Raw genomic sequence first — 21,630 nt, 5'->3', positions numbered from 1 at the left:
GAAAGCATATGTTTGGAGTATGAACAATGATAGAAAGCCAAGGAAATAACAGTTAGAAAGGAGAAGAAAATGATGTCAGTGTTTTTTATTAAGAACAGATGTTGTTTTCCTTTTCATATGAATGACCTGATAATCTGATAAAACGATAATGACAACTCACCAAGTTGCACGAATAAATTAGGCTCACATTTTCAGCTAACCAACAATGTTTGTTCGTTAAACGTTACGATCCAAGTTGCACACTGCCTTGTCTTTCATTGCATTGTTTCTACAAAAGATCATTATTGGCTGCTTCTGTAAAGAATCTTTAACCGATATGCGCCTGCTCATGCAAGTGCAAAGCCAACACGTTTTCAAATGAGATTAACAATGAACACTAACATATTCAAAGGAAACAGAAATTCCTTGGACTTGATGAATGGATTTGTATTTCAAAACATTTTTGTAATCATAAAAGGTATAAAAATAATGTACTAAACATCTGTTGGGGAAATAAAATCAGGATGCACCTGAAATTTCATTAATTTTACTCCAACCTGTGAGGAAGAGTATCTTGGAATTAAATATTATACCAGTAGGTACCGGGTACATGTGGTTTTAGTATTTGTGTTTTTAATTATGGTTTAAACGTGAATTCGGCTCAATAATAATGGATCTATAATAATTATATAAATAGTCACAGGTTTTGAGAAAATGTATATTATTGTCGCGTATTAATTACATCGAACACCGAATACCAAATATTTATTTAATCGTTGGAAATTTTTTATGGTATCATCTCAACCGAGAACATTCGAAGGAGATAAGCTGTAGATGAGAAGTAGCAAAAGTAATCCAAGGTGAAGTTAAATGGTTAAACGAAACGAAGGAAGGAAGATGATTAGTCGATCGAAAAAGAAGAAAATAACATGCAATCTAATTGATCTTTATTTTTACTAATGAAATATATATATATATATATATATATAAAATAAAAAGAATGAATTTAAAAATTATAAAAAATTATATTGTCAATCCAACCTTCGTATTATAAAAAATAAAAACATTATATTAAAATAAAGACACGTGATTATTATTTTAGTTTGTCAATACTATACTTCATTTTTATGGTTGTTTTATTTTTTATTTTTTAATAAAAAAAATTCATTTTCATTTTCTTTTTCATCTATAATTTTAACGAAACCATATTCGTTTCTTCTTCTTTATTACATTTTTTTTCTGTATTTCTTTCCTATCAGTCCAACACAAAATTAGAATTTGAAAAATATGATATTTTTTACATAGGGTTATTCGTTTTTATTCTTTAAAAATTATTTAAGTTAAAGTTTCAAAGGACAAACTTAAATTATATTGTTTTTAAAGTACAAGAACTAATAATGAATACATTCTTTACAAAAACTAATAAAAAGACTTTCAGAAACATCTAAAAATATATTCAATTCGTGATTTCAACGCTAAAAAAATGTGTTTAAGAATCCAGAGATGCCTTTTGCGTAGTTTTGGCTTTTCTGGCTCACCTAAATTTAATTGCTTTGCTTCGAAAGTGGATGGAATTGTCTCGTTTGAGGAAAGTTGGAAATTTACATTTTTTTATTTTATTTTATTTATTTATAATTTCAAAGGGTGTTTAACAACTAATTACGGCATGGTCGGAGTTGGATCTTTATTAAGTAAGAATAGTTAATAATTAAAATTTTAATAATTAATTAAATATAATTTAAAAATTATTTATTAATTATATAAATTATTTTAAATATTAATAATATTTTAATATATAAAATAATATTTAATTTAATAATAATTAATTATTTTTTATTTAAAATTAATTTATATTTAATGATTTTTTATTAATATTTTTAATACACAACAAAAATAAAATTTCGTTGTGTTTGAAATACACAACAGAAACTTGTATTTATGTTTAATTAATTTTTTTACAAAAAGAAATTAATGAAATCTCTGATTCAGTAAAATAAGTTTTCGGGTATATTTTGTGAAATGTGTTCTAAAAAATGTAAAAAAAAGGGTAGGAGTGAACTTAACAAAACAGCAAGAATTATAACTTAAAGTTGGAGGGGTGATACTTTTACACCTTTCAAAAATAAAATACATTCATTATACAACTTATAATATTAATATTTTAATTATATTTTTTTAACTTAAAATAGTAATGCATGTTCTTATTATATTGTTGTTTGCCAAATTCTTCCTACATCCAATATTTTTCAACAGCATAATTTCAAAATTCCTAAAATACTTTTATTTCAGATATGAAAATTTAAAATTTAAAATAATATATTTTGGAAAAATAAATCTGAAAGAACATTTTATGTTCTCTTGAAATAAAATTCTGGAAAAAAAATCAAAAATCCATTTTTAATAAGAAAATCTGCAATAAAAAAAATAATACATTAAAATTATTTTTGTCTTTTCCACTTGAATTGTGTGCAGTAATATGGTACAGGAACCTTGTTGTTTTTATTGTATTGTTAAAATAGTTATTAAGTGGGTGTAATTTTCTTTTAGAGTGTCAAATTATTATTTTTAGAGTACCACTCCTTGAAAACCGTTCAAGAAAAATACTCCCCTTACAGCTTATTATATTATTATTTTAATTATATGTTTCTATAAATTATCAATATATATTATATTATTAAAATAGATGTAAAGGAACATTATTTGTTTTTATATATGATCTGAAAGAATCATAGCTTCTCATTTTAAATTTCCGTTTAATAATAATGTTACATGATATCGATTACATTAATTTTATATCTAAATAAATTATTATTTTATTATGATATAATAATTATTTTAAAAAATAATTGTAAAATAGTTATTTTGATGTGTATACAATATCAAACAAGCTTTATTATTTAATTTAAACTGAAAAAAATAAATATAATTAAAATATGAATTTATTAAATTATTATCAAATTTGTGGTGGTCAAACTTTGTGGTTTTTAATATGAGAGGATAAAGTGAAAAATTATTGATGAAGGACCATTATAGTTGACACTTCCAAAAATTTTCAATCTGAGCCCTACAACTCATTTTATTATTTTATATTTAATAACATAATTTCTATTTTATTTAAATTACTCAATTTAATATATTATTATTATTATTATTTACACTTGTTATAAGGATGTCAATTGAAAATAATGGTGTCAAAAATATCTTTTTCTTTTCTTTAATTACATATAGAAAAATGTTATTTTACAACAAGAAAGTAATAATTTATAATTGTAATTTGTTCTATTTTTTTTTTACTTGAAGTCCATATTTCATCAAAAATATACTTTCATTACAGGTTTTCAACATATCTCACTTATGTATAACACTTATAGCTAACACCTCCATTAGACTCTTGTATACAACATTCTCATAACTCAACATTCCTCTATTCCAGTAGGTTCTAAGAATCAATATACTTCTGTTCTGATTCTAAACATAAGTTGTAATGTGGATGCCGATTCAATCTTCCTTCAAAACAAATCTCCCATGAATTTCCCCTCCTAAAAAACACAAGCAAAATATTATTCTTTATCACTTTTTACAAGTATAAACAACAACACAACCCAGCAACTCACCTCTAAATTTCATGATAACAGTATCACAAGTAATTAACTCTTCTCTGCCACACATTTCTGGGAGTTTACAGCAGGCCACAATACAACCAATCCACTACAATTGCTTATCCAGTGATGTGTAAATCATCCTGCAACAAGCAATTATGAATTAAAACATCCATTTTCTTAAAATCTATAAAATGAAAAGACAACAAATAAGCCTTTTTGAAATTAACATTACCAAAATACAGAGAGGAAAAGGGTAAAAACAAGGTAGAAGAATTTGGCAAGCCGTTGCTTCTTTTCCCAAGGGAGAAGGGTGAATATCTCAGTTACATCAATCAAATGCCTTCTTTGTCTATACCTGATTAAAGGATTACAATAAGCAATCAATATCCACATTTCAGTACATTAAAATTTCAATTCATCTCCTTTAATCCTCTAACTAGTATGCAACTATCTACATGCCAAACTTTCCAAGGTTCCAGCTGGTAGAGAAATAAACAGAAGAATTTTACGTGTATAAGCTGGTGTGTATATATTGTTTGGTTTGACCATCAGCTCCATACAACCAAACCAAATAGGGGGGAAATACTGGCTATATATATATGTTGCATATGTAAACGAACACAAATCAGGACATAAAAGAAAATTTAACTGAATGTGAGAACTTTTTACTTGGTTTGTTTCAGCTCTCTAAACATTCCTAGACTCTCTAAAACGTAAAATATCTCCAAACACCCACAGTCTAATTAAATTCATCCTCCAAAAGACCCAAAGTGTAATTAAGTCTATTCTTTAACTTTATCTAGTATCTAGAACCATTAATATGTATGCATTTGATTTAATATCGATCCTTGATTTTTTATTTTTTTTTAGCTGGTTGTGTTGGAATAGACCGTAAGAATTTTTATTTTTTTTTCTGTTGTGTATATAGAAAGATATTTTTTTTTACTCTGAATAAGAGTTATAACACTTCTTAAATGGATCTATATAATTTTATTGTTTCTTAACGGATAAAAAAAGTACATATTTTTCCCTTCTATAAGGTTTTCAAGGAATGGAATAATTAGTTTTCGTAGCGTGTGTTTGTTTCAATGTTGAGCATAGAAATTCTCAAAGTTCAAACTCGAGCGTTGTTCTCACTCTCAAACTGAAGACCGGAACATTTGTAGAATTTGTGATTGTGTATCATCAAGAAACAAGAAAGTAGCAAAGATTAGTTGTAGAAACTTACATTCGGATGTTGTGTAAAAGATAAGGAGCACAAAGGAGTGCCATTATCCAATGCCTAGTAACAAGGTAGAAGAAGCATTGGACAGCTTGCGTCACAAACTCAGGCAAAACCACCTTATTTATTCGAGCAGATAAGTCATAAGGATTTATATAATCGAACTCTAGGTCTGCGAGGCACATTAGCTGCAACAAACGTGAAACAAGACATCACATCACCGTGAAACAGACCAAACAGCATCGTATATATATAACTTGTTTTTTGATATGATAACATTCAACGGAACTTAGAAGATGAAGATGATAATGATATTGATGGAGAAGAAAAAAACCTGATAAGTGACGAGGATAAGCAAGATAATAAGGAGGAAGAAGGAGATGAGCCAAGCGAATAGATCAGACATTGTCTCTTCCTCCTTCTTCACCCCTTCAGTGATGGGGCGTACGTTCGTCGGAGCCTCTCCCGAGTACGTGCACAGTTTGCACGCCTTGGCCTTCCTCTGCATTTGTAGGAGGTGCAAGCCATGCACGCCATTCACGCAACACCACTAACTAAAACAACCATCCCTTTTTCTTGGATACTTTGTTAAATACTATTCATCCAATATTGTTGTCTAATATTAACGTTTAATTGTGTTTTTAATGAATACAACATTAGCCAAATATAATTTATAATTTTTTTTGTACCGCTAATATAGTCCAGATTTATGAGGTTCGGACACTCCTCTTAAATAGTGTGTCCGTGTCGGACTCACGTATCGGACACGGACACTCGTAAGGTACTTGTAGAACACGTATCGGTAAAAAGTATAATTCAAAAAATATTTATTGAATTTCTGACAATTCTAGCACGATTCTAACACAATTTTAAAAAAAAAATACATTAATTTTCTAAAAACTCAAATTTATTATATAAATTTTTATTATGATATTTTTGAACATGTCATGAAAAACATCTTTATGCTCTAAAAGAAATTTGAAACATACTTGAGCACATAAATCTTTATTGCCAATTTATATAATTCATAATTATATAATATATAAATTTGCGTCCACGTGTCCTACATTTTAGAGATTATATGTATCTTCGTGTCTGTCCATATTGTATTAGTGTCCGTATCAATGTGTGTGCTTCATAGGTCCACATGGTTTAGGAGTTGAGACTAATGACAATTTATATATTTCTTCTTCTTCCAACTCATCAACTGACATGTCATTTAAGGTTAAGACCTAAACATCAATCTCCAAAGCCGACAATATTTTGGAGGTGGTAATCAAAATTTTAACATTTGTTGATATTTGATTATATTTTTTATATATTGAAAACTATACACCAGAATATAATTAGAAAGAAAATAATTTTTTACATTTTTAAATTGTATTGAATGCAGTTGTAAATTGGTGAATCTCAACTTGCAGTTGTTAAATTAATATTTTTTTAAAAAAATTTATGTATTTTCTAATAAACTTTAGAGATGAAAATAATGATTTTAAATTTTTGGAATTTTTGTACAGAAATCAAAACTGAAATTTGCTATTTAGAATAAAATCAATCATTTTAAAGCTTTCAGAAATATATAAAGAAAAAATTATAAAAAAAAAATAATTAAAAAAAAAATCATCCTTCTGTTTACTTGATTGATATGAACCCAAACTTTTATGATTGGAGTACAATTATTATTTCATCTGTTTTAATTTTCAATTATTTTATTTTACACATACATCACTTTTTTTATTCCTGTCTAAATTTAAAGTATGCTTTTTTTTACAATTGTTTTTATTAATTTGTTCAAAGTAGTAATCAAAATTGCGTTAATTTTAAAGAAATAAAAAAGTGTTATGTTAGATACATAAGATATAAAATATAAAAAAGGCATTAATATAATATCCAACTATTATTTTTTACTTGTTTAAAAAATTTATTAACTTCTAATTTATTTTACAACAGCTTTTATTTTATTTTTATAAATTCAATTATTTTTAAATATTTTATTTTATTAAAATTATTAATTAAAGGGTGCATTAATTTTTTTAATTATTAATTAAAAACTTATTACTATAAACATTAAATTTACGAAATTCGTACAATAAACAGGAAACTTAAGAGCGTTTCTAAAGGTACATAATTTGTTTTCTTATTATTTTTATACATACTCTACCGCACTGTATCCTTTTTTTTTCTTTATCTGATGAAAAAACTATCTTTTTAAACTTTGCAAAGTATCTTACACATCTCTTATAATTCACAGTAATAACCATATATAACTGTAAATTACATGAGAATTTATTATATATTATTCAAATTTATACTCGATATTTCGTCATACTTTTTTATTATTTTTGTATTTTTTAAAATATTAATGTTAAATATCCTTCGAAACCCCATCTTCTCACTCCAATCTCCGTGGAACAAACTTGGAGATCATATTAATAAATCAAACACCACAAGCTATAACTGTTGAAAGTTCCAGATTTCATTTTTTCACTGTGAGGATGTGAATGCCTTCAAATGAGATTGAGAAGATGCTAATGGCATTTTGGAGATACAAAATCATCAGAAGTAATGTGCAATGTGGGTCGTTAATTAAATAGTTAATATATGGAAGGGATGTGTAGTTTAGAAACATGACTTGTCAAACTTGGACCCGAACAATTAAACTAAATTGCCAATCAAAACTGTATTGTTTTTTCCTTTCAAAGTTTAATTTCACACATTTCCTTTCCCCATTAGATTGACTTCTGTTTATAGTCAGATTTGTAACTTTAAGAGGTTACATGCTATGATCATATACATAGACTTTATTAGAATAAATTGGATGTATTTTAAAAGTGAATTTAAACTTACTTCAACCTAAAAATAAAAAAATAAATTAATATGATGAAGCTTATGTTCACTTATAGCACAATTCCGAATTTGGTTGGCCATACACAGATTAACCCAACCTGTCATCCAAGGTTAAGATCATCATGATTTTTTGGATCATCATGATTTTTTGGACCATTATTCTAAATTCCAACATAATTATGTTAATGTAATAATATTAATTTAGATAAATATATTATGAAAATTAATTTTATTAATGTGATTTTAATGCGTAATATCCTGAGTTCTTTAAATGTTTTGATTTACCTGCACAATGTCCGTGATTATATGATATAAATGCTCTAATTTATTTACACAATGTCCATTCCGATTATATTACATAAAAAAAATACTATAATATATCACATTAAAAGCTGGAGAAACCAACTTCAAATATCCAAGTTCATGAAAGTTTATAAACTAATAAATAGATTACTACTTACAATGAGTATTCTCAACTCATTTTCTGGAACAATACTCATTATATACACACTGAATTTGATGCTCTTACGAACTTGAGCGTCGGAGTATTTTATGCAGATGGAGTCTTCTCTCATTCCTTGGGAGCTGAATCACTAGAGTTTGAAAGGAGACCACTCAGAACCACCTGAGTTCCGACCAAACTCATATCGGTGTATAAAAAAATGAAAATCTAAAAAAGGGTAAAGGTAATATTTACCCAAGTAAAAAAAACATAGAGAAACCTTTGTAATTTGAGTATAAAAAGTGGAAATGAAGGGTTGAAATGCAACATATAAAAAGTTGTTGCTTTTTCCCATCATTGATTGAAGAGATTCTGAGCGTCCTCACTGGGAGCAAACTAGAATGTTCCAAAGACGCTGAGCTCTTCTTACAATTTTGTTAATCTTGCGGGAAAGGAAAGAAGGGAACAAGAATGGAGGATTTGCTATGGATGGAGTAGAGCCACGAATGACTAATTGGGGAGCACTTCCAGAGTGAAATGAAGTCATAACAGAAGCATCGCTATTCTTCCGCAGATAAAAACTTCTACTACCCACATCAGCAATCACTTCTGATTTATCCAAACCTTCCAAGCAAAGGTCGTAATCCAAATTAATAACCTCTCCAATAAAATGCTCTTCACGTATATGTCAAGTTTTGATAATCACAGGTTAAACAAAATTACTACTATTCATCTTTACTTACAGCTCTGGAAAAGTAATGAGTGATATATTTAAAATTTGACTTACTCTGTAGACTGAAATGGGAGTGATGCAATTGGAATGAAGATGCCATATTAGGATTGATATCTGGGCTCCTTCCTTCTTCTCTGTATTTATTCACCACAAGCTTGATTGTGTCGTCCACACTGGAACCCAGTTTAACCATGGTTCGAACTGGCCCTGGACTTCCCTCAACGGTCACATTAACTACCACCTTAGCCTCTTTGTCGTACCCCTTTATTATCTAATAATACAATAACACATCACCAATCACCAAGAGGAACGCGTGCTTCCGATCACATGTAAGCAATCACTACTTGACCATGTTTAGTCTTTATTTTTAGTTCTCTCAAGTAGTAATTAGTTTAAAGTCATGCATACTACGTTACTAAGTCTAATATTTAAATCTTTACCACTTGAGGTGCTACGTAAGATAGATTATTAAATTACACTCCATGCTCATTCAACCACAAATGGCAAAAACAAAAAGACATTCCATGCTCATGAAAGAATTTAAATAACCAAGCATCGCAATTATTATCTTCAAATATTATTTGTTTAGGAAGATTAAAAAATGAACATTTCATGTATGAATCATGTTCGTGGTTTGGAATTTTGATAAAAACAAGTAGTTAATGCATGCTTGATATGATATTCTTCACGCCACCTCTCAAGTTTTTCAGGGCTATTCTTGCGTTGCGCAAACGAAAAGCATAGCCAATGGCAAGTTTGAGAGACAAAAGAAGAAAAAAAACAAAAGCCTCTCTCTCCCTCAAATTTGACCCTGTTCTGTCTTAAACCTTACAGAACAATAACAGTGCTTGGCCGAAACTTCAGGATTCTTTCCAATTTTGGACCACCTCATAAAAGAAATACACTTTAATCTAGTTTAGTTGTTCATACCAAACTTCCTTTTTGGGTTTTCCTCAAACGAAAAGAAACATATGAGACAGACTCTCGCTGATTAGGTAGCAAATTAAGTGACCTTATCATGCAAGATATATGAAGGGATTCATCAAAATTAGAAGGTCATCACATCCCACCACCGTAATTTATAATCATTCAACCCTAATTTCAGCCTTCTACTAACCGGACAGAATAACACGATGTTCGTTGTAAACGTTGCAAAAAGTAAACAGTTCTATTTTCATAATAATAATAATAATAATTAATAAAAATGAAGAAGGAGCGTTTAGTAAAGTTGAGAATAACCTGTTTAGTGTGAATCCGCGGAGAGGAAAAGGGAGAAGGGGAAGAGAGAAAGGCATCAGAAAACGTTTTAGGTCGAAAAAACGAGCCTCTTCCACTTCTCCAACAATGGCCGTCAGCATCGCCGTTATCTAGACGTGTAAGCAGCGGCGCCGATGAGCAGCGCCTCAAGGTCTTGACAGGCTTCGACTTGTTGTTCGTCCGGCGGCGGGGCGACGGTAACGGTTGGCGCGGCTTATTTCTCCGAGCGGAACCGAACGGCGAAGTTGTCCGTGGAGACATAGAAGTGGCCTGAGAGAGGATGAGTTGCGTGAATTGTAGTTAAAAGACAATAAAATTGGTAGTTGCGTGAATTTTAGTTGGATTGAGAATAAACAGAAAATGGTTGTTGATGTGGACTTTCCTCCTATTTATCTTCCCATCATCTTCTCTCCAATCTACCATTCCTCATATCTTACATTCCTTTCACATACACATACTTGCTTTTCATCTCTTTATTTTCAAATTTCACCAACTTAGAAAATTATTAATAAATTTAGAGAATTAAACTCATTAATTTGAAAATACCATAAAGTATGGTAATCAAAAACATATTTTTCCATAAATATAATTAAGATATTTGGATTTTGAATACCAAGTAAAGAAAATGTTAAATTTTAGCTTGTATTGTCTAACTCAATTGTAAATTACTTATTTTTCAACTTTACCAATATAGCATCTAATAACTATATTAATACCAATTTACCAATAAAAATACGTATCAAGTTTTTTTCCTAGGATTTTTATCTATGTATAAAAAATAAACTAGTATTTTACAAAAATATAACTCAATAATTAATAATAAAACCTACATTTTTTAAAAAATATACTAGCATCTCAATAAAACATAAATTACAGTATATTTGATTCTAAACTAATATATATATATATATATATATATATATATATATATATATATATATATATATATATATATATATTATAAATTAAGTAGTTTGTGAGTTATGAGAAAGCCAAGCGGTTGGCACCGGCCATCCATTATTTTATATACTTTTCCTCCTTCATTAAGTAATGCATAATAGTGATTTTTGGTGATAAAATAAACTCTTTTTTACGAAATATTATCTATTTTTCTTTTGCTCAAATGGTCGGTTGGGCTGGCACTCACATACACCTCACTAAACAAATTTACATAGCCCAATTTGGTCCATTTTTAAATGGATATGGGCTATTGCTATTCTTACCTGTTTGAAAATTAAAGAAATCAATAAAAATATATCTGGAATTTTAAAATTTAAATCATGTAAATAAAATATAATTTAAAACTTAATTATAATAATTTAATATTTGAATTATAATTTATATATTACAAATATTATCTTTTAAAAATATAATATCATTTTATAAAATAGATCGACATTGGGTCAACCCAATTATATTCACAAATCGTTTTGACCTAATTAGCCCACATACTAAACACGCCAAACAAAAAATAACTAAAATCCTAATTTTACAGTTCTAAAATATTCAAACCCTATCGTTTTCAAATGTTTCTAAATATTCAATTTGAAAGTGACATCTCCACGCGATAGTATATTTATCACGGGGTTGTTTCATCATTGTATTTTAAAAGTGTATTTAAATTATTTATTCATGTTATAATAGTTAAATATATTTTATATTCGTATATATATATATAATTGTACATAATTTAAATACATTTTAAGTTTTAAAATAAATAAAATGATTGTTATAAAATGTTTTACGTAAGAAAAATTAGTATTTTCGCATCTTAGTATGGTATGAAATAAATAAAAATCTATAATCAAAATAAATAATTAAATATATAATAGTACTATAATTAAAAAATTTAAAAATCATTATGATGAAACTCGTAATAAAAATACATTTAAATGTAAATCATATGTTGAATTTAACATAAATAATTTAAATTATGATATAAGTTAAACAATTAAAATTTCCTTTAAAAAAAATTAAACGTAATTTATAGATAAAGACAAAAAATATAGATGGAAGGAAATAAGTGGATAATAAATAGCATGCGTACATTTATACAAGAATAAAAGAAATATAGTTAATTTGAGATAATTCATATTTATGTTTGCTTAATTGAGAGAATTATGTGAAATGTACATTGAACTGAAGAAAGACAAAAGAGAAATAATATTGAGAGAATGACAAATGTGACAGTTATATTTAATAAACTATATATTTTTAACTATATGAGTTAATTTAGAATAAACCACCGAGAAGGTGAAGTAGATACAAGATAAAATGAAAGTTTATTAAAGTAGGCAGAAATCATATGCAGGTAAAAGGAGAAAGCATTTGGAAATTGCAGTTGGAGACCATGTGTTCATGAGAGTGGCACCAACCAAGAGTGTAAGATGAGCTATCAAATCAAGGAAATTATCTCCTAAGTTTATTGGACCATATCAGATCCTAAGGAAGATAGGTCCAGTGGCTTATGAGATTGCTATACCTCCTCAGTTAGTAAACTTGCATAATGTCTTTCATGTATCATAGCTAAGGAAGTATATCTCTCACGTATTGGAAGTGGATAATGTGCAAATCAAGGATAACTTGTCTTTTGAAGCAAAATCAGTTAAGGTTGAAGATCATTAGAGTAAACAGCTCAGAGGCAAGACCATCAATATGGTGAAGGTGGTGTGGGATGATAGATCTGGTGATTCATCTTGAAAATTGGAAGAAACCATTAGAAAAACCTATCCCTATCTCTTTTCTGGTAAGTCAATTTTCAGGGACGAAACTTCTTTTGTTGGGAAGAATGTAAGGATCTAGAAAATAACCTTAAAGTAGAAGTTGTACATTTTAAATGACACTTGAATATTTTATTATTAAAATGAAAAAAAGCATATAAATAGAAAAATCAGTTATTCAGATTTCATTTTAAAACAACCACCAGCTCTTTAGAAGTTTTCTTTTCCCTTTCCTCACCCTTCTCTCTAAGATTCTAACCTCCTCCCTCATCATTTTGACGATTGGAGTACGCCATTAGACTCCTAGCAGCGAGGACTACAAGACTGTTGTCCAATCAGAATCTTTGATAGAGTAAATTCATTTTTGTTCCTTTTTCCTTTCTTTCCCCTTCTCTCTAAGATTCTGATCTCCTTGCTTATTAGTTTGATGATCGAAGTCTGTCATTGGACTCCTGGTAGTGAACAGTACAAGACTGCCTGATCAAAATCTCAGATAGAGTAAGTTCATTTTTGCTCTTCTCTTTGCGTCAAATTTTGAACTTGTTAGGTTGTCTCTGTCTATGCTTTACATGTAAATCTTTTAGCTTCAAGGTGAATATCTGTTAGCTTAGGGTCCTAGTGATATAGTTATATTTTTTATCAGGGCTATGTGGTGCAGGTTAATTATCTTTAAGCTTTTGGTATATTTGGAGCTCTTAATGAGCATTTGCTCATGTAAAGGTAAGGGAAACTAGTCTTATTCTTTTCAATAGGTTAGAAGATCTGGATGTGGCGGTGGCGTGGTCATCAATATTAAATTTTGCTTGCAGGATTGTCTTTTCTAAGAGTAAAGTAATATATTGACTGAAATGGTTAATTTTGAATATTATACATTGATTTAAAAGTGAATAAGTTAATGAAAGTGTTTGTTTGAGAATTGAAAGTGTTTTTTTTATGAGAATTGAAATATAATTTGTTTGAGATTGAAATGTAAAGTTGTAGATATAATAAATGTTGTAGAATGTATATGACTTTGGAATTGAATGAGTTAACGAGTGTATTTGAATAGTTTGTTGTTTCTTGAATTAATTCAAATGTGATGTTTGATGAGTTTTGGTTGTTTGATATTAAATGAGATATGGAATGGTGTGAAAGTGTGATCAAGACATAGTATTTTCAGAAAAGGAAATACCGTGTTGAGATTGTTGTTAGGGTGTATTTATTTGTTAGGCCTCGTAAGGAGACAATCCTGACTCTACTGGTATAATGGAATCACATACATGAAAGTATTCAACTGGTGAGAGTCGAAGAAGGTTCATATGACTTTGTCTACGGTTTAAAATATAATCTCGTCTTTCAGGTCATATGAATTTACCCTGTCATATGAAATGATGAGTTGATGAAATATTGACATGTTTATGCACATGACTATGTGGATTCATAGTTAATAGTATGACAGGTGCAGGTCTTAGGAGGATTCTAATTTCAATACATGAGTCTTCCGGAAGTAGAATCAAGTGTCTGAGTATGTGAGTCAGTAGAAATCTGACAGGAATAATGTGGATGATAAATTTGATAGACACTTGATGACTTTGTGTAAATTATGAGGATTTGATGGATTATGCTTGTTCTTAAAAGTCAGATTTATATTAGAATCCTTAAAAATAGCTAGCAGATGATCATGTTAATTTACACGGGAGCAGATGAAGTTGCATGTGTTAGAGTTCCTCAGTGAGTAGTCAGAGGAACATATCTTTTTTATGTTGAAATGTTTTGTTTATAAACGTTTGTATTAAATCCCTATGAAGAGGAATATCTTCTTTGGATCCAAATAAGAGAAAATAGTATATGTTTTATATATTAATTACATATTACTTGTTTTGTCTTTATTTGATTATATATGGGTAAAATTAGGGATTTTTTTTTTTGATCGGCAATAATAAATTAATAAATGCGAGCCACTTCAGGGGTGGTTCAACCCTTGTACAAAGGAAACAAGAGATATCAAACCAACTACTAGCTAAAATTCTCAAACTAACAAACACAATCACTAACCGGACATAGACTTAAACTACATCAAACAACCATTCTCATACACTCCAAAGGTACCATACACCAGCTAGAAAAGGGAAACGAAGCGGATCAAGATCTAGCATTAATCCAAGACCAAACATTTGCTTGCACCCGTGCACACACTTCAGACGCATCAGCCACTCCCCTGTTGAAGATAATAAAATTCTTGTGGGTCCAAATTTCACTCACCAGCCCAACCCAAATTGTGCGCCACACTTCATTAACTGACTTTGAAGACTGGCACATCCTAAACTGTGCAAAGTTTAACACCGAATCAATATGGGACACAAACGCCACCTCCAACCACTCAAGGCAAAGGCACCAAACCCGCCAAGCAAATCTGCAATCGAAAAACAAATGGCAGTAAGACTCTTCCTCCTTCCCACACAATGAGATTTTGTAAAAATAATATACACTTTTTCAAACAATTAAAATCAATATTTGATTGAAGAATATCATAAAACTAAATAACTTTAAAAACTGAATAATGAAGTTACGAATGACAAGAAAATTAGCTAGAACTTCTGATAAAAATAATTCACATGTATAGTATCATGAATTAAAATTTTGAATAAAAAATAAGAAATTGTATTTGCAAAATATTATAGGAAAACAAATTATGATAGTTAATGTCTTAAATAAAGAATAACAATCATATAACATCTGCCCGTCTAGCTCAGTTGGTAGAGCGCAAGGCTCTTAACCTTGTGGTCGTGGGTTCGAGCCCCACGGTGGGCGTTTATTTTTTCATTTTTACATGTTTGTTTTCTTTATGGGCCATTGATTCCTTACGAAAAAAAGGAAAGCCCACTAACTTGTCCTTTTCATTTGCATAGTGGCCCTTAATGGCTCATTTTAAAAAAAAATGGATAGTAACTAATCTTGGGCTATTGACAAACGGACTTGTAGTTTGCAATCCAAGTATTTTTTTTGGTAAATTTTTCATGCACCTCCATAGTTTTTTTGGCAGATTCTTCCTGCACCATATCAATTAAGACTGCATCCAATAATATTATTTTAAAAGATTTATTTGTCCTTCATGATATAAAATCTTACGCCCAACAATATTGTATTTGCACCCAACCCATTAGCAATGAACACTATATGAACCATAAAACCATACACCTCAATAACACTGTATTTGCACCCAATCCACTAGCAATGAACATTACAACCCTACACCCCAACAACATTATATTTGCACCCAACCCATCACTAAGCTTGTTGCAAGGTAGCAGCAGCAAAGAGAAAGATGGTTGCCTAGAGGGAAGGAGAAGTGAGCACCATTGCCACTGCTACAAAAAAAAAATCACTACACCATTGTCACTGTTGCAACTCACTACACCACCACCACTTCCATTCAAAATCCATACTACATTAACACAACACTCCTCTGTAGCATTTCAAAAAATATAAAGGTTTCAAAACGCACACCATAGTAAGATAATACTTCTTTGTAGCATTTCAAAAAAAGTTAAGGACAATATTAGATTTTAAAATTTATGTTGGGTACATGTTTAAAATGATATGGTGCAGGAGAAACTGCCTAGTTTTTTCTCACCCTAAATTTTCAAATTACTAAAATTGGTTATTTTGATGTATTCCAAATTATACTGGAATATAAAAAAAAAAAATTCTGCTTTAGACTGTGAAGGTGAGATGTGATGGTAGCGTTGGACATGTGAGGTGTTGTGGCGGTGACGTGGAGATGAAAAATTGCTGCGGCAATGAAAGTTAGAGGTGTAGGTTGCTGCAACCGAGAAGAAAAAGAGAGGTGCTTAATGGAAAAGATGAAAGAGTTGTCCTATTTTGTTTTCTCGTGAAGTTTTTTGGCCTATTTTATTTTCTTAAAATTGCCCTATTTTATTTTCTCGTGAAGTTTTTTTGGCTTGGGTATGAGTTTAAGAGAAGGAGCCGTTTGGCATTGAAGACTATCATTGGGTCACCACCAATTATGTGGTTTGTAATCTAATCTCATACACCAAAATTTCATCTTCCAAATTTTGTGATGAATTTGTTGGCCCATATCTTGCTTTTTTCTTGAACCACTTTTATAAAGTGAGTGAAATTTGAAATGAGCATTCTCACTGTTCCTCAGACTTTATGGCTTTCTTTTCTGATGGAATAATTAGGAATATGAGTTTTTCAATCTTAGCCGTACGCGTGGTGATCATGGGGCTCCCATTTTAGTCCCTAACTACACTTCTCTTCCTCACCCTCTTACTCTCTATACATGTTCCTTCCTTAACCATTTTTGGCATTTCAAATCATGAGGGCTAAAAAGATGCACATCTTGCTGCTTTTCTCCCTTCTTTTTTCTTCAATTTCTTCTTCCAAAGAAGAAAGTCCCATCATAAAAGGAAACCATGGTTGTGTAAAAACTTCCTAAGTTTACTGGTCTCATATGATCACTTAACCTAAGTTTTAGATGTTTTCAAAGTCTAAACAAACACATAATAATCTAGGTATTTCTATTTTCAGGACTGAAAAAACTATAAGAGGAGCTAAATTTACTGTATATCAAATTAAAAAAAATAACTTGCTTAAAAAAAATACTTTGTATGATGTGTTGTTAATGTAATGAATTATTGTTTTCTTAAAACAATACACGGAGATTCCTAACCACGATACATTACAGAGAGTTATTTGAGCGTGAAAAGAAAAGGTAATTAGTTGAAATGTCAGAATTTTGTCTATAATGAACTCATCACATGCGTTATCCTATCATAACTTAATTTTATATGATGGAATATACATTCAGTGAACCATTTAATCATTTATCTATAAAAGTACGTTATTTTTAAATTTTGAAAATAATTATACATATTTTATTATAGTCTTAAACATATAGAAAAAAATTTAGTGCAAGATATTTTATTTAACGCAAAGTATAAATGAAATTTCATTATATGCAAACTATAAATGAAATTTCATAATATGCTGAGAATATTAAATAATTTATTTTGTATTAATTATCTTAAAAATCCCATCTAAATTAGTTTAGAATTAAGTGAACTATGTATTCTAGGGAACCATATATTTGTATTCCCTATTTTTGTTAACAAATGCGAATAAAGAGTATAAAATATAAAGACTAAAAAGTCCCTTTTGTTTTCTTATCAAAATCAAACCCTACATTAAATTTAAAATACAGGCAACAGACCCACAATAAGGGCCCAGGAAGCAAAAGGGAAAAGAATAAACAAATATTTGTCCACACTTTACTATAAGTAAATCTAATTTCTTTTACAGTGATTAAGAATATTAGTTAAATTAGTCCAATATATTTATTTATATAATAACACATTTTTTTTTCTGAATTATATTTAAATTGTATTTAAATTTAAAAATAAGCTTATTTATATAAAATTTAGGAAATTGAAATTTATATAATTTAAATTTGAGTGTAGAGAAGTAATAAAGAGAGGTTTAAAAAAACACAAAGCTAGAGAACGTGAAACAAATGTGGAAACTGAAAACTTAAAGCCTCCTCCAGGGCGCGTGTTTTCCACTTGCAAGAGAGTGGGAATTGGGCTGCGCCAGCCATGATGAAGTCTTGGTTTCGTCCGTGGGATGCGTAACAGGTGTTATTCCAGCGTTACCTCGTTGTAGCAGTTCCCATCAACATTCCTGAAGAATGTTCCCCACTCGCAGATAATTTCGGCGTGAAGGTGAAGGAGATTGTTCTTGTTTTCTCTAGAGCGTTCATATTTTCACACACATCTTTCAAATAACAAACCCCACTTTCCCCCTAAAAGTCCTGATGGAGATGGTCGCTTAGTTCCATGGCAACCCACCGGAAATTCAAATTCCGGCCGCTTCCGCCGTCTGCTTTTCCCGACTGAATGCACAGAACACAGAACTTGAAGCCTTTGAACATGTAATAAAACAAAACCATCACTTTCAATTCCTATTGAAATCATCACTGTTTCTTCAACTTCCCACTTGCGATGGCGAGTACCACACCCTCTGCCGATGAACTCACTGCAAAGTCCGCGCACAAGCGCTACGAAGGGTTGCTGACGGTTCGAACCAAAGCTATAAAGGGAAAAGGGGCATGGTACTGGGCGCACCTCGAACCCATGCTGCTGCACAACACCGAAACGGGGCTCCCCAAAGCCGTCAAACTCAGGTGCTCCCTATGCGACGCCGTTTTCTCTGCTTCCAATCCCTCTCGCACAGCCTCTGAGCATCTAAAGCGCGGAACATGCCCCAATTTCAATTGCGCCGCCAAACCAATCTCTTCCGTATCCCCTTCCGCCGCCGCTGCCGCCATGGCGGTCTCTCCACCATCTTCCCCGACCAACCAAAACTACCGGAAGAGAACCTCCGATTCCGGCCCCGCTTCCTCCTCCGAAGCGCCGCCGCTGGCGGTGGTGGATCCATCGCGATTCTTCGGCGAGCTGACGTATGCGCTGCCGCAGCAACCGCATTTGGTGCTGTCGGGAGGGAAGGAGGATTTGGGCGCTTTAGCTATGTTGGAAGACAGTGTGAAGAAGCTAAAGAGTCCCAAAACTTCACCTGGTCCAACTCTCAGCAAAAGTCAAGTCGATAGCGCCTTTGATTATCTCGCTGATTGGGTCTACGAATCTTGTGGTTCTGTCTCTTTCTCCGCTCTGGAGCACCCCAAGTTCAGAGCGTTTCTTAATCAGGTCGGGTTACCCTCAGTGTCTGTCAGAGAGTTCACTGGAAGCAGATTGGATGCGAAGTTTGAAGAAGCTAAAGCAGATTCAGAAGCGCGAATCAGAGACGCTCTGTTCTTCCAAGTAGCCTCGGATGGGTGGAAATGGAAGGGCACGAAGTACTGCGAAGAGAAGTTGGTTAACATGAGCGTGAATCTTCCCAATGGGACCAGTTTGCACAGAAGGACGGTTTTTGTTGGCGGCTCTGCACCTTCCAGTTATGCGGAAGAAGTTATTTGGGAGACAGTGACCGGCATTTGTGGGAATGTCGTGCAACAATGTGTTGGCGTTGTTGCGGATAAGTTTAAGAAGAAGGCGTTGAGAAACTTGGAGAATCGAAACCCGTGGATGATTAACCTTTCTTGTCAGTACCAAGGGTTCAACAGTTTGATCAAGGACTTCAGCAAGGAGCTCTCGCTCTTTAGCACCGTAGCTCAGAATTGTGTCAAGCTGGCGAGTTTCGTTAACCACGAAACTCAAGTGAGGAGCAGTTTCCACAAGTACCAACAGCAGGAATACGGACACGCGTGGTTGCTCCGAATGCCGTTGCCCTCGGGGGACTTCGAGTCTTTTGAGACTGTGTATGCAATGATGGAGGACTTGTTGAGTTCGGTTGGGGCGTTGCAGCTGTTGCTTTTGGACGAGTCTTTGAAAATGGCGGTCGTTGAAGACCCGAATGCGAGGGAAGTTGGGGAGATGATTGGAGATGTGGGGTTCTGGAATGAGTTGGAGGCGGTTCGTTCGTTGGTTAAGTTGGTGAAGGAGATGGTTCTGGAGATTGAGACAGAGAGGCCTCTTGTAGGGCAATGCCTTCCACTCTGGGGTGAGTTAAGGGCACGAGTGAAGGAGTGGTGCTCCAAATTCCAGGTTGCGGAAGGAGTGGTGGAGAGAGTCATTGAAAAACGGTTCATGAAAAACTACCACCCTGCTTGGGCCGCAGCTTACATTCTTGACCCTCTTTATTTGGTTAGGGACACAAGTGGGAAGTACCTTCCACCGTTTAAGTACTTGACGGCGGAACAAGAGAAAGATGTGGATAAGCTCATCACAAGGCTGGTTTCAAGGGACGAGGCTCATATTGTTCTAATGGAGCTGATGAAATGGAGAACGCAAGGGCTTGACCCTGTGTACGCTCGTGCTGTGCAGATGAAGGAGAGGGATCCTGCAACTGGGAAAATGAGGATTGTGAATCCCCAAAGCAGTAGACTTGTGTGGGAAACTTATCTCACTGAGTTTAAGTCCTTGGGAAGAGTTGCGGTTAGGTTGATTTTCCTTCACGCAACTTCGCCTGGCTTCAAATGCAATTGGTCTTCCTGGAGATGGGTGTGTGCGCAAGGACACTCCAGAGAAGCACTGGATAGGACCCACAAGTTAATTTTTACTGCAGCTCATTCCAAGTTGGAAAGAAAGGATTTTTCAGGTGATGAAGAGAAGGATGCAGAGCTGTTCAGCGGTGAGGACGATGTGTTAAACGAGGTTTTTGTTGACACATCCTCAGCGTGACAATTCTTTTAGGAATTTTACATTTTAGGATTCATTCAATTCTTTCCACTCCCTTCTCTTCTTTCTCTGCTGCCTTTTCATTTATTTCTTCAAGTCGTTAAATATCCTGGGAACTGGGAAACTATATATATACAGAAGAAAGTGCATGAGCAGCACTTACTTGTAAAGGCCAGAAGAGTGTTGTAGAAAATGTATGCTGTAATGTTCCTGTAGTAATTTTCTAGAGAGGAAGCTTTTTTTTCTTTTCTATCAATTTTCCTGTAATCTAAGGTCGAATATATGCTCAAACTTTATCAGCAATTTGGAATCTATAACCAGGAGTGAGTAACGCGGGATATTGTTAAGCATGAGAAATTGTCTTAATGGAATCTGACATAGATATTGTTTCTGTTTTAGAGAATCTTGAATGGCACATGACATGATAAAAAAAAACTGAGGTGTTACTCCGCTTTCATAACTCCTAGATTGGCGAATCTTTTCCACTGCAAAGTCCCAAGGCATTCGTTTTCTTCCTAAAAAGTCAAACTCGTGTATTAATCATCCCAAAGTCTTCTTCAACTAAAGTCAAACACGCAATTGCTTTCAAGTTGA

General features: G+C 32.1%; 3 protein-coding genes and 1 non-coding gene across 5 annotated transcripts; 2 read left to right on the top strand and 2 right to left on the bottom strand.

Annotated features, from left to right (window-relative positions):
* Nucleotides 1–3,285: 3,285 nt before the first annotated feature.
* Nucleotides 3,286–5,279, bottom strand: LOC137809689 (protein cornichon homolog 4-like). Its single transcript, XM_068610785.1, has 5 exons — nt 5,138–5,279; nt 4,810–4,991; nt 3,814–3,936; nt 3,594–3,721; nt 3,286–3,518 (listed from the first exon to the last, which is right to left on the bottom strand). Exons 1-4 carry the CDS (start codon nt 5,207–5,209, stop codon nt 3,688–3,690), a joined length of 411 nt encoding a protein of 136 aa, XP_068466886.1. The 5' UTR covers nt 5,210–5,279; the 3' UTR covers nt 3,286–3,518; nt 3,594–3,687.
* Nucleotides 5,280–8,004: 2,725 nt separating this feature from the next.
* LOC137811354 (uncharacterized protein At4g22758) lies at nt 8,005–10,530 on the bottom strand. 2 transcript variants are annotated; one of them, XR_011081053.1, is made up of 4 exons: nt 10,065–10,530; nt 8,880–9,096; nt 8,373–8,716; nt 8,005–8,275 (listed from the first exon to the last, which is right to left on the bottom strand). XR_011081053.1 is itself a non-coding variant. In XM_068613052.1 (3 exons), exons 1-3 carry the CDS (start codon nt 10,341–10,343, stop codon nt 8,475–8,477), a joined length of 738 nt encoding a protein of 245 aa, XP_068469153.1. In that variant the 5' UTR covers nt 10,344–10,530; the 3' UTR covers nt 8,005–8,474. The 2 variants fall into 2 exon arrangements, 1 of the variants encoding a protein (XP_068469153.1); XM_068613052.1 differs by having other exon boundaries at nt 8,005–8,716.
* A 4,989-nt stretch (nt 10,531–15,519) lies between these two features.
* On the top strand, nt 15,520–15,592 carry TRNAK-CUU (transfer RNA lysine (anticodon CUU)). The gene has a single exon. It is a non-coding gene; the product is annotated as a tRNA-Lys (tRNA).
* Nucleotides 15,593–18,232: 2,640 nt separating this feature from the next.
* LOC137811353 (uncharacterized) lies at nt 18,233–21,339 on the top strand. The gene has a single exon (XM_068613051.1). It carries the CDS (start codon nt 18,805–18,807, stop codon nt 21,037–21,039), a length of 2,235 nt encoding a protein of 744 aa, XP_068469152.1. The 5' UTR covers nt 18,233–18,804; the 3' UTR covers nt 21,040–21,339.
* The last annotated feature ends 291 nt before the right edge of the window (nt 21,340–21,630 follow it).

The sequence above is a fragment of the Phaseolus vulgaris genome, chromosome 2, assembly GCF_000499845.2.
Source record: "Phaseolus vulgaris cultivar G19833 chromosome 2, P. vulgaris v2.0, whole genome shotgun sequence".
NCBI classification, from domain to species: Eukaryota; Viridiplantae; Streptophyta; class Magnoliopsida; order Fabales; family Fabaceae; genus Phaseolus; species Phaseolus vulgaris.
Note: the sequence above shows the minus strand (reverse complement) of the source record. Positions and strands in the feature narration are given on the sequence as shown.